At 42.4% G+C, this 12,929-nt stretch overlaps 1 protein-coding gene across 2 annotated transcripts in view; it reads right to left on the bottom strand.

Moving 5' to 3' along the window:
* Positions 1–12,929, bottom strand: part of EGFR (epidermal growth factor receptor) — a 160,936-nt gene that overhangs the window by 31,447 nt on the left and 116,560 nt on the right. For both annotated transcript variants that reach the window (XM_063405734.1, XM_063405724.1), the window contains exons 6-15: positions 11,298–11,416; positions 9,761–9,902; positions 8,967–9,083; positions 8,297–8,423; positions 8,125–8,198; positions 6,846–6,936; positions 5,894–6,093; positions 4,746–4,878; positions 3,391–3,490; positions 1,375–1,532 (exon numbers count right to left, since the gene is read on the bottom strand). In XM_063405734.1, the coding sequence (XP_063261804.1) occupies positions 1,375–1,532; positions 3,391–3,490; positions 4,746–4,878; positions 5,894–6,093; positions 6,846–6,936; positions 8,125–8,198; positions 8,297–8,423; positions 8,967–9,083; positions 9,761–9,902; positions 11,298–11,416 (1,261 nt within the window). The remainder of the gene's footprint in view (positions 1–1,374; positions 1,533–3,390; positions 3,491–4,745; positions 4,879–5,893; positions 6,094–6,845; positions 6,937–8,124; positions 8,199–8,296; positions 8,424–8,966; positions 9,084–9,760; positions 9,903–11,297; positions 11,417–12,929) is intronic.

Consider the following 12,929-nt stretch of genomic DNA (forward strand, 5'->3'; position numbering starts at 1 on the left):
CATCCCCATCTGCCAAATTATCTTCTCCAAATCTGCATTAGGGTCTAGTGTTCGATCTCACTACTGAGGCCACATGGTGAGAAAAACAGGCCTTGTTCAGATGCGGTTACTCATTACACTGTTCCAGGAATCAGCTGCATTTCCATGTGGCTAGTTAGAAGGAGTATTTTGGACCACTGTGGCTAGTTTGCATCAGCAGGGACTACTGAGGTCATTAATAAAGAGCAAACTTATTACAATCCCTTTTCAAATGAGAAAATTTCTTCTTGGGCTTGCAGTGGGAAGCCATGATAAGCCATAACAAAACCAAGGGGCATCACTGTAAATCGTGGCAAATCCACAAGGCTGGTATAACTACTATCTGAAAACCATTGCTCTCAATTTCACTACAAGCACTAGAAAAGGCTGTTACTTGCTGATTCCACCCTTCATCTCCTTTTTTCCATGAAGGTGGGGAATTGGCAGTTGGATTAGCTAATATATGATGTGATGGTTGGTCTAAGTTGGTCTCCTCTCTTGCAACACTTATTATGGGCATATTATAGAAGGATTTTGGACCAGACAGACTTGCAAGGTAAAAAGCAGAGATCTGTGAAGGAAAATACACCAAACTTGGGCTGACTTTTTGCTTTGAAAGCATCACAGTCCAATAATCAGCTCTCAGACCATAAAACCTTTTCCTGTGCATCCCATGTCTTTTGTAGGTTGGAAATCAGGAGAGGAGACCACTGTTACTTGTGATGTAGGTTAAACAGATCAATTCACACCTTGTTACAGGTTGTAGTTTAAGCGTGTCCCCAAATGAGGAGAAAAATGGCTCATATAGATTGGATTTACTGTGATGCCTGTTAAAAAAGCCACACTCACAAGGCTTTAAATTCAGAACAAGTGCTAGCATATGGAAAGAAGGGAGAAGAAAATCACTGTGTTACCCCACTGGGATTTCCCTCCTGAAGGTTGAAAGACACAGAGAAAAATGGGCCCTGGGAACCCAGCGTCCACCAGATGTCACTGATGTTCCTCTCAAAACCAGTGGACACAGCAACAAGACAGGTGGGGAAAAAAAAGGTGCATCAATGGTGGGTGAGTCCTGTAAAATTCTCTTTTCAAGTTATCAAATAAGCCTGTTTCAAACCCTTAAACTATTTTTTTTCTTTCCTTCTGCATAAAGACAAAGTACCACTGACCTTTTTCCTACTTACAAAGTTTGCTACACTCTGCTTACACTAACTGTGTCCTCCTGACCTCTCTTGCTCCCTGCTAGTTCTTCTCAGTGGTTTGACATGGGACCGTCAGGAAGAAAAAGAGCTGGAGTCAAGCTGTTTCTCTGTTTCTTTTCCTCCCTGTTGCCATTTGATCCCAGATTTTACTCACCCCCGGGTGCAGTTTGGATGGCAGAGCTGGCAAACATTATTCCCATCGGCATATTTCCACACCAGGGTGTCATTCTCGCCCAGAACCCCTGCTGGGCAGGATTTCACACAGTGGGGGCCATCTATGAAATGGGCACACTTCATGCAATTGTCAGGGCCCTGCAGAGAGAAACAACTTGTTTATAATGCCCTTACATCAATCTATTCAGAAGGAAACTTAGAAGATAAATCTAAGTGCCTTTCACTGCTGGAAATTTTCAGCATTGTCTGATTTTATTACCTTGCTATCTGATATTCTTGCACATAACTTGCTCTTGTAGGATGGACCATACAAAAGACAGTTCCTGCTGCTTAAAGCTAATATTTTCTTGCATTACAATGTTGCTTCTTTTTCCCTCTGCCTTCTGTCTGGTTGGAAAACTTGCATTTTGCATTTTAAATGGAGAAGAATTTAATAACACCTTGATAAGGGGTTAGCTGAAAAGCAGACATCTTGGTTGCCACCTGGTGCAATCTACTGTCACATAATTTAAAATAGTGGATATAGACCCCTGATACCTCCCTGAAATACTGGAATCAAATCATTATTTTTCTGGTTTCTCAGACACGTGTTCTTTCCTCTGTTAGGAAGAAGCATAGGATGATGAAGGCAACCCAAGGAGTCCATGCATGTTTTTGTCCACTTTGAAGAGCACTTGGTTTGCATTTAAAGGCATTGCCTTCGGCCATTTTTGGCAGAACTGTTTTTATTAAGACTGTAACAGCACCATGAATGACCTAAATATTTTAAAACAGGGGAACCAGCAATTGTGGGTCAGATTCTACTATAGAGAAAAACCAGACCAGATCCACAGTGCTGGTTGCAGTGAGACAAAAGTAAGACACAGTACAGGAAGATTATTTTAATCACTGTAATGTTTAAGGGCCACTATAATAGACTGATTACTAGATGCTAGGCATATATGGAACAGGGGATCACTGCCTGAAGGAGTTTATAATGTAAATAACATCCTTGAGGCCATGGAACTAGGAGGGAGGATGGAAATGCTTCACATGACTGAGCAGTGACTCTTCAAACTGATGATGGGTGTCCGTGTTCCTGACAGGACAGGGTTAATTTTTGCAGTAGCCAGCAGGGTCATGGGTAGGAGATGGGAGGTTATTCTATATCCCTTCATGTCATTGCTGGGGAGGGGGAAGGAGTTTCCTCTGGGGAGAAGGGGTTCCTTCTGGTTGAGCAAGCATGGTAGAGAGAACAGTGGGGTAATGGTGATTCTAAGCAATTACATGTGAATCCTTCATCTTTCTTGCACACTGTTGTTCATATTGTTGCTGTAACTGTTCCCTTTCTTATCTCATTGCTGTTTCCAGTAAATTGTTCTTATCTCAACCCATGATTTTCCTCTCTTATGCCTCTAGTTCTCCTCTCCAGCCAGCCACAGGGGAAACAGGAGAGAGTAAGTGAGCAGCCTGTGGTTTGGAGAGTCTCAGTGGGAGTGCTAAGCTGACGACTACCATTCCTACACCACAACAGTGGGCAAGGGTCAAACACTCAGAGGCTGCTAGCAGTGGCAAGAGGTGTTTAAAGAGTTGGGTTAAATAACACAGAGGTAGACCTGTGATGGAAGCAGGAGATTTGATTTTAAAAGAGAGATTTGGACTTTTGCAATGAAGATCTGAATTTGATCTAATGTGTTCACACCAACTTGGAGGCTGAGTGGTTACAAGTTACTCAAATGTTTGCCATATTTGGCAAAGTATTTTTTTCTCTAAAAACACAAAAAATATGAAAGACTCTACAATGTCTGTGACTGTGGATTACATGTCACAAAATAAAACAATCACCCTGAGGTTTCCTATCCTGCTCACTTGCCCCAAGATCTTGACTTCTAACCACCCCCATTCTCTGCTTCACCTCAAATAGGGTTAAAATGAGACCTCAGGATTATCTGAACATGGGAAATACATATTAATATATGATCTGATGTTCAGTTTGCTAAGATTAATTTGCTCTTACAGGTCCAGTGCAAGTTGCATTGTACATGGTGGAGTTTTGCACCAGGCACTCGGGGTGGCAGGGGAGGCACTTGGAATCCTTTTCAAATTCTCTTGGTTCCCTGGAAAACAACAACAAAAAAAGAGAAATAATTAAACCTCAGAAATAATAGCAATTGATAAATTGTGGTCTTCTTTTCCAGACTTCTCCACATTACATTGATGGTACTGAGACTGGAGGAGGGACCCTCTTGGCTACACCAGTAGCACTTGCTCAGTGCTCTTACATCCTCAGTGTGACCAGGAGGATGTAACAGTAAGGGAAATTTGGTTGACAGTGAAACACATGGCACTCCAGATTGCACACTACAAATTAATTTACTTTCCCTTTTAAGCTAATGTCACAGAATACTCACAACCATTTCTAGAGGCTTTTAAATGGTAGTGATGCAAAGAGATCAGCAAAAACAGTTCAAGTGATTCCAAGGCTACAAATAATAATTAGGAAAGTTAAACAGCAAGGCACTGATAATTAAATTCATGTCCTCTCTACAACACACAATGAATCATTAAAATATGAAAGTTGGGAACAGATGGTTTTAATAGCAATAAAGCTGTTCCACTTCAAGTAATGGTGTTATTAATTAAACTAAATCTACCCATCATTTGACACAAAAAATGCCCTGATCTGCCCTTCAGGTTATAATAGCTGCTAGAGGGAATTAACTTTAAAAAAAAGGCAGCTGCTAAACTGCAAGCCACTAGAGAAATACAAACATCAGAGGCATCAGCACCTCAACAAGTACTTGCTTAATACTCTGGAGCTTTAAAAGTCAAACTTTGTAATTTTGCTGCTAGACGTGCCTTTTCCACCTACATCACCTGTTGAATTGACACACAAGGCAATATTTTTTTCCATATCCTGAGTGAAGCTGAGGTAATAATTTTGCCTGAAATTGCTGCTCTCATTGATTTTTGGATGAAAGTTTGTTCTCCCTTGACTGCAGCTTTTCACACTGCTCATCTGGGCAAATATAAGAGGAAAGAAGTCTATCAAGCAGTGAAGCCCTGACTCTGGGGATAACTGAGCTCCCAGAGACTTTAGCATCCTTGGGCCTCCAGACAGTCTCCTTGTGGGCTTAAGAGCATGTTTTCTTAGCAGTCACCATGTCAGGAGCAAACTCCTAAGCAATACTGAATGGGGAAGGAGAGTTACCTTAGCTAGGTACTGTGGTTCACACAGCATCTCTGCAAGGCTGGGGAAATCCCATACAACCAGAGACCCAGTTTCTTGCTTTCGATCTAGCTACAGCACATTTTAAAAACCAAAACTCCCATACCATCACCAAAACCTAAAGCACCCCTGGGACACCTTACCCTTGCAGGATGTTGCACTGTTTCACACATTCTTTCTGACGATCAAAAAACCTGCAGGAGAAGCAGTGGAAGGGCCCTGGGCCCCAGCAGCCTACGTCTGAGCACAGGGGGTCACAAACATGCTTGGAGGCAGCTGAGAGAGAAAGAGGAACAAGGAAAGACATGAATGTCAAGGCAAGAGAGAGGTCAAACACTCCATTCTCACTCCATCTAACCAACCAGTTTCTCCACCTGTTCCAAAATAGATATGAATGGTTCTAGTAGAGTGGAAGAGGAGTAATCATGCTTCTCTAAACCCCAAAGCCTGAAATTGAGTGACTTCTGGCCATTCAAAATAAGAATTCTCTCCTCTGTGGCAGCTTAACAGATTTATAATAAAGTCAAGTCAGGCTGAGGGAGCTGGGGCTGTCCACCCTGGGGAAAAGACAGCTCTGGAGAAACATTAGTGGGATTTTTTGTACTTGAAGGGCACTTAACTTTTTAACAAGGCCTATAAGTGACAGGTCAAAGGGAAATGCTTTTGAACTGAAAGGGTAGATATATTTATGGATACAATGAAGACATAGCAACAATGGGTGGTGAGTTGCATAGGGTGGATGCCTAATCCCTCAAAGTTCAAGGTCAGATCGGATGGGGCCCTGAGCAACCTGGTCTAGTGAAAGACATCACTGCCCACAGCAGAGGGGTTGGCCTACATGACCTTTAAATGTTCCTTCTCACAAAAACCATTCTGTATTCCTATGACAGATTTCTAAAATACAACAAATTCATATTCTGCAAAAAGAAATAATTAGATTTTGGCCCAGGGACCACTGCAGTCAATAACAGTATGGTTGAACAACAACTTTGACCTTGTCAAAAAAGGCCAGTGTTAGGAGTTAGTTTTTGTGTCCTTCAACGGATGTGGCTTCATTTTGTTTATAGTAGTGAACAATCTCCTGATTTACTGGACACCACAAAGTCCACATTTTGGTGGGAAGAAAAAAAAAAGCCACTCTTCCCTCACCACTTTCATTAAAGCAGTATCACTGATGAATTTTGTAGCCAGAGGAACACAGAGAGCAAAGCATTGCTTGAATCATGAAAATGTAAGCATAGTCTTGAATTTCAGCACAAGCTTGGATGGTGAGCAGGAATGCAGCACTCACCACACTCATTTTTATCTCTGTTCTGTAAAATCTTAGTTTTCTGGCTCTCAGTTGCAAACAGGCTGTGCCAGTCCATGGTGTCAGCATAACAGAGGTTCTTGTTCTTCATAATGGCAACATCTCCATCACTAATTTCCTTGAGGGAGCGCAGCCCTAGAGACTGTATTTTCAAGTTAACAACGGCAAGGGAATACTGGCCACTAAAATGGAGATGGACAAATAGAAAAAGACATGCAAGAAAAGTAATTAGTAAGCAGGATTACCTCAGCATGTTTTTCTTTTAGTTGTAAAATGCGTCTTGCTGTGAACTGCATTTCCTTCAAGCAAGATTCTGCTCAGCCCTCTAAACTTAATGCCTCATACAAGACATGTCTATTACCTAACAACTGCAATACTCACATCTGGTTTTGCAAGGGCTTTTTAAGCTAAAACTGGCAGGACACAAACGTTCTGACAAGTAAATTATGTGGAACAGTGGTTGTAGGTGAAGTCGCTATTGTTTTGTGCTTGTCCATCAAGTCATTCTTCCTCTTGGGGCAAGCCTAGGAGGGCACTGGAAGCATTGCTGATGTCTGCACTGCTTGGCAGCCTCCATCCATGACTGCCCAGATACCTCAAATCCCACAGTGCTTCTGATCACATAGTGACTTACCCTAGACTGTAAAGAGCTCTTTCTGTACTGCTTGTGCTTCCAGGATGGTGAGGGAGACTCTGGTCCTGAAAGCAGGCTCAGGACAGCCCTCCATACATGGTATAGAGCTGAGGGTCTTTACTCCCAGGGCACATTATCTATGCTAAAGAGATGATGCTCTACTCCTTGCAGGGTTTGCCCCATTTTGCATCAGTTTTGGGACACCTAAGTCTCACACTGCTTGCAACCTTGGTGTGCTCAGACAAGAGCAACTCAAAACAGGGTCTCTCTTAGAGTGGCTGTGGCACATGATTTACTTACTGTTGCTTTGTTCTGCCTCGTATAATCTCCAGATTTTCAAAAGCATAGAGATCAGTAGCATTTTCAGGCCAGGCTTGAATCAACAAAAATCCTGAAAGAGGAAAAGAAGATTAAAAAATAATCACAATGGAAATAAACTCACCGTTAGTACTGGCAGCAGAACCTTCTATTGTAGGAAATCCTCCACCAGGAGAAGGTGCTTATACTTTCCCTATGCTTATCTGAAGGATCTCAAAGTCTAACATGACATTTGAGGGAGCAAGGAGATATTTTTAAACCCTGTTTTATAAACAGTTTACTTCTTAGCCTGCCATGAGGGCTTAGGAGCATAGCAGAGCACGTCGGTGAGCCACACATCCCGCCACACTGAGGCTCCAGCAATGATGGCTCTTGCCAGTAGATACCCTAGCTGAGAGGTTGCAGACTCTGGATCTGTGGGAGAAAGGCAGCACTCCATCCCATTTTTTGGCTGACCTCAGGGAAGAGGAAAACTGAAAAGCAGGAACAGAGCAGAATAGCTACTTGTAGTGGATTTTCTGAGGTAAGCAGAATTCTCCACTCAGCTGAAGTGTTTGGGAGGAAGGGAAGAATTTGGAAAATTGCAGTGTACTGTATGAAGCTCTGCAAGTAGTCATTGCTACCCTGAAGGGAAACACACAAGTGAGAGAAAAAGAAAAGGAGAACTGGAGTCGTGTCTGTAGACCTAGCCCCAGTGTTACATTCATTGCATAATGGGCTGAACACAACTACTTCTAATTGATACTAGGAGTGAGACAGTGGCTGAGTGTTCTGCTGGCTGCTTTGTGCAGATGGAGACACATTCACCCCAAGGAAGAACTCTTCAGGCTGGAGAGGGTGTCTCCATAAGGATGATGCAAGCCACTATGCATGCTTCCCTAAGGAGCTGCTGAAAGGTTTTCCACAAATAGAAACACACTTGGCTTTCTTTAGCCAGAGTGACACGCCTCTGCATCACCACATGCTTCTTGGGTGGCTGAGGATCTCCACTGCTGTTACTCTTCTCTAGGGCTGACAGTTCAGCAGAAGGGATGTTCTGGCCAAGCCACACACCTTGGATTGAAGACCAGTATGGCTTATGTGGGCGTAATGTTGGCAAGGTGCTGCTGACCACCTTGGTTAAGAGTGACCCTTGTTAGCTCAGAGACAAGAAACACTTTGCATGCACTTCTCTTTGTGTGCTTAAAAAAATTCCCTCCTCCCTATTTGTGTTTTTGGCAGTATCAGTCAAAAACCACCTCAGCTTAAATTCACTGCTAACCTGATATTTCTTTGACTGTTTTGAAGACATCCAGCTTCTTGGGATCCAAAGGCAGGGTCTTTGTGAAGGCATCACTGAAACAAACAGAATGAGAAATTGGGAAAAGAACAGCTTAGGTTGGATTTTCCCTTGCCCTTTTCTTTCAGTGCTTGATGACCAGCAGGTAACTCACCCTAGAAATGCAACTGGGAGAATGCTGACGTCCCCATTGATCTTGGTACAGTTTTTGAAGGAGTCGATATTAGTTGCATTTATGGAGAGGATCCCTTTAAGTTCACCTATTCCAATGCCATTGCACACTGTTAAAGGAGAGATACAAAAGTTAGGAGGGACAAAAGTGAAGCCCAGTCACATGGCAGGGTAGAAACATGGAGGTGCCATGAGTTCAGAAAGAATTCCTGTATGGCCAAACCTACCACTCTGAGTTTCACATATGTTTTGCCTATTTTTGCTTTTCAGAAAGTGCCACAGGATAACTGCTTCCTGCTTGCCCAGCTGTGCAGCTCTGGTCTGAGCATCTCTGCACACAGACTCTGGCAGAGTCTCTTCTCTTTTTGTCCCATTTCCATTCCCCTTGATGAAGGACAAATGGAGAAGAAGGCTGACATGCAAGATATACATGCACACAGCACACAGTTTATCTACTGTACTGGTGTATTCCATCTGGAGAGCACGCTCCACAGTCATGCTTCCTGATCACACCACTTGTCGGATCTCAAAACTATCACTGGATCTGATTTATATTGAATTTGCACTTAACTAAGATCAGAACTCCCTGCACCTTTCCTAGTAAGTTCTCTACCATCTCAAAGCCTTACTGGTTTATTCCATGCTTTTTATACCTTTGCTGCATAGCCCATCACACTTTTTGCACTTCCGAACACCATTTTCTTCCACTTCGTAAGTATCAGCATTGCACGAGCGAACGCATGAGCCATGGTCTGTCACCACGTAGTTGTCTGGAAAAAAAAAGGGATACAAACATGACTGAAATAGAAGAGGGATGCTTTGAGGGCCAGACAAGAACTTCAAGACTTGTAAGAAAGTGGGGATTTGAGCTTTTGGCACACTCAGGAATGTATGGGCATTAACTATGAACACCACAAATATCATTTGAAGGTAGATGAACATAAAGTGCTATCACTATTTTACAGGGAGGGGAATGGTCACAGAAACAACATTCAAGTCTAGATGGATTAAAAAAATACAGAAATGAAATAACAAGAAAGAAAAAGCAAGCATCTGTAGAGAAAACAATTATCACATGCCTTGAGATGGAGTGTTAAAATCAATTTTTTTAAACAGTCCTAATTAAGAACTATTTAAGAGTTGATAATGCTTTGGTAATCCGTAGCACTGATCCCATATAGTTACTGTTTAATGGTTTTAAGAAGATGTCTTTCTCTTCATCAAGAGAAAAAATTTCAGAAGTCAAAATGCAAAGATTAAAAATCAGGCAAGGTGATGGATGCAGACTTGCAGAGGCTCACTTTATCACCCGTTCCCAGTTCTCACAGAAGCTGAAGAGAACGAGTGCTCTTTCACCTGACCACAACAGAGAGGGATGACATAGGACCCTGCCCCCTTTTCTCCAACTCCCCTCCTCCTTTGCCGCTGCAACCTGAAATGAACTTACGTGGACATTCCTTCACACAAGTGGCTCCGAAGCTGTATTTTCCTTCAGGGTTCACATCCATCTGGTAAGTGGTGGGGTTATACAGGACCAACGGGGGGCATGTATCCTTGCACGTAGCATCATCCCGAAACTTGCGGCATGCCTGCCATTGAACAACAGCACCCATTAAACTGCCTTCTCCTTAAAAAGTGACAGTGATTTTACATCAGCTCTTCAAAACACTCTGACAGCCTCATCTGCTTCCTGCTTAGCTCTAATGGAAACCCCAAGCAGCTACAGGGATGACCCCTCAGGATTTGAAGCTGAAAGGTTGCTTCAGGCTGGGTAATGGAGTTTAGTATTTTTTAAAAAAAGAAACCATGAGCTTTTCTTTTTCTGAACAAGAAATCTTGGCACTCTGGTTGGAGAGCTGCTGGGATTCACGTGGGAACAGGAGCAAATCTGCATGCCTTAGACAGAAAAATTTTCCCTACAAGCAGGAACCAGATCAAGACAAACTGTACTTTTTTTGGCCAGTTTTTAATAACCTAAATCAAATCAAGTCCTTTCCTGCCAATTACTGACTTTTCTGGCTAAATATTAAACTCAAGCCATTATATTTGGCTGCAGGTAATGAACAATTTAGCAGGCATTTATGAAGAGCAAGTTAGTTCTTCCAATCTAAATGTGCATTAAATTAATGACTCTCTTTTTCCCTTTCTTCTCCCCTGGCTTTCCAGATGAGAGAGAGTAACTGTCTTTTCTGTGAGCCAGTAAGGAGATCATAGCCATCTTAAAAGGAAACAGAGGTATCAACAATAAAATCCAGGCTGGAGGATTTCTATGGTGGTTACTGAATGTCACTTAATTCCAAATGAATTGTAGTGCAAACCTGGGGAAGACTTAAAAACCACAGCATGCACCAAACCCCTGAAACTCTTGTGGAAAAGCAATGGGACCTTTATTCCCTAAAGAAGCTCCATTTGTTTCTTCTCTCTTCACTCCCCAAACACAGTGCTTTTGTGGAAAGTCAAAAGCAGAAAGGAAAACCCAGATTCCATTCCAGAAGTTTGGAAAAATGCAAAAAAATGAAGACTCATCACTTCTTACTTTCCTTACAACTTCTTGCTTTAGTAAACCAAGATTATTACTGACTAGTGCTAAGGAGTACAGGCAAAGCTGTGCTGGCCTGGAAAGCTGCTGCACCATGGGGGCAGCTGTGGGTCCGTGGGCCTGTTCATGTAGTTGCCTACAGCAAACACTTAGATGCTCTGCAACAGCGTTGGACTCACTGGACAGTCAAAGGCATTAACACTGTTTGGAACACACTAGGAAGGACCATGGGCAGAGTCAGTGAAGACCACCTAAGGGTGCTGTAAAGCTCATGCCATCTTCCCTCCCAGCAACCATCCACGCAGGGAAGCCCTGGAGCACCCTCCCAGTCAGCATCTCTCAGGAGGCCCTCTGGGGCTGAAGAAGGCTAGAGGACACACAGCTGAAAGCCCTGCTTGACAGGTCAGGGATTGAAGGCATTATGGTGGTGGTGTAGCATCATTACCAGGCAGTCACTCTCCCGAGGCCCGGTGCACCCCGCAGCACACTGGTTGTGGCAGCAGTCGCTGGGCACCTTTCCCCTGCACCGGCCAGAGCACTGCTGAGCACAGATGACTTTTGTTACTGGAAGATACAAGAAAAAATTAAAAACATCAGCTGTACTAGCTGCAATGAGATCAAGAAATATGGAGAAAGGGTCTGGTGCAGGTTTTGTGCTAGATTTTCCTTATGGGACATGCTGTCCTCATTTAAGGCCAAAGTTTGGGAGGGGTGAGAGCAAGTGTGGGTGGTGGTAAGAAGGGGTCATGTTCAGCCTGTAATTATCTTGGCTCTTATGAGGTGCTAAGAACTCTGATCCTAGCCAGGAAACATGTCCTGCTTAGAAAGAACAACCCTGTTGTCTCAATGCTTAGACCAAGTAAAATTCTGTGACAGAGTCATTACATCTTATAGCTGGGCAACAGGGTAGAGTCTGTCTCCATTTCACTGAGAAAATTTACTATTATTGGTGCTAACTTTGGAAAAAACAATGTGACAGAATTGCTGGGACTCTGTACTATAACTGGAAACTGTACATTGTTGGTGTGGTGCTTAAAATGTCCCTGTATTGCACTAAAATCTTTCCAAAATTTGGGGAGATGAGGGAGACTCACTCAGCAAGCAGATTTCATATGCACATTGGATTATTTTTCTTTAATGTTCAAATCCTTGGCCAAATTTTATCTTCATTACACAACTCCCTCAGGGTTTGCAGCAGTGCAACAACCAGAAGGAAGAACTGGCCCTAATCCAGCTTTTTGCAGGGAAGCAAAGACTGCCTGCAACATTTTGTTGAGAATTGGGAAAGCTCCTCAATTTGAATATCAAAGCAGAGAAAAGAATAATCATAACAATTTTAAAAGCCCCACAAATGAACAGCTAGCATGTTCTTGTACCAGAGACCCAAAATGGGATTGTTTGTTCTCAAAAAAAAAAAAAAAAAAAAAAAAAAAATTACTGACCTATGGAGTCTGACATAAGGTGCCAGAAGAACCTGATGGCTACTCTGCTTCATATAACACCCTGAGCACTTTAGCTGTGCACTGTGTTATCAACTTCACAATTGGCACAAATGAGTTACAATATTATCAGGAATTCCTGTAAGTCTGAAAACCATGGTTGTTAATTAACAGAAAATTATTTCAAAAATTAGCCAGCTTCAGGGTATATAACAGTGGTTTTTAAAAATCATATATTCTTCTTCCATTACACAGTTCTGTATCCAAACTGTATTATTTTATTTTTTCTTGTAGACCTGTAAGCAAGATAGTGTATTTTCAAGAAACCAGATTATTTCCGCAGTACGCATTAGCTTCTCTGATAGCAACTCCTCCATTCAACTAGAAACAGGGGAATAAAAGGCACATTGTTCTACATGAATGATGTTTTGATACAATTTTTTTCATAAGAATTAGCAGGGGAATAAAGCACCTCATCACTTTGATAACTACTGACTAGAGTTTCCTGCTGGAAACGTATATTACATCAAACATTTTTACTTAGTATGGAGTATCCCACATTCATTTCCAGGAGAAAGAGACATATCCCCCAAACTTTCCCACATATGGAAATGTGGGATACATTTTCAGTTGGCTGG

The sequence above is a fragment of the Prinia subflava genome, chromosome 1 (assembly GCF_021018805.1).
Source record: "Prinia subflava isolate CZ2003 ecotype Zambia chromosome 1, Cam_Psub_1.2, whole genome shotgun sequence".
In the NCBI taxonomy this organism is placed as follows: Eukaryota; Metazoa; Chordata; class Aves; order Passeriformes; family Cisticolidae; genus Prinia; species Prinia subflava.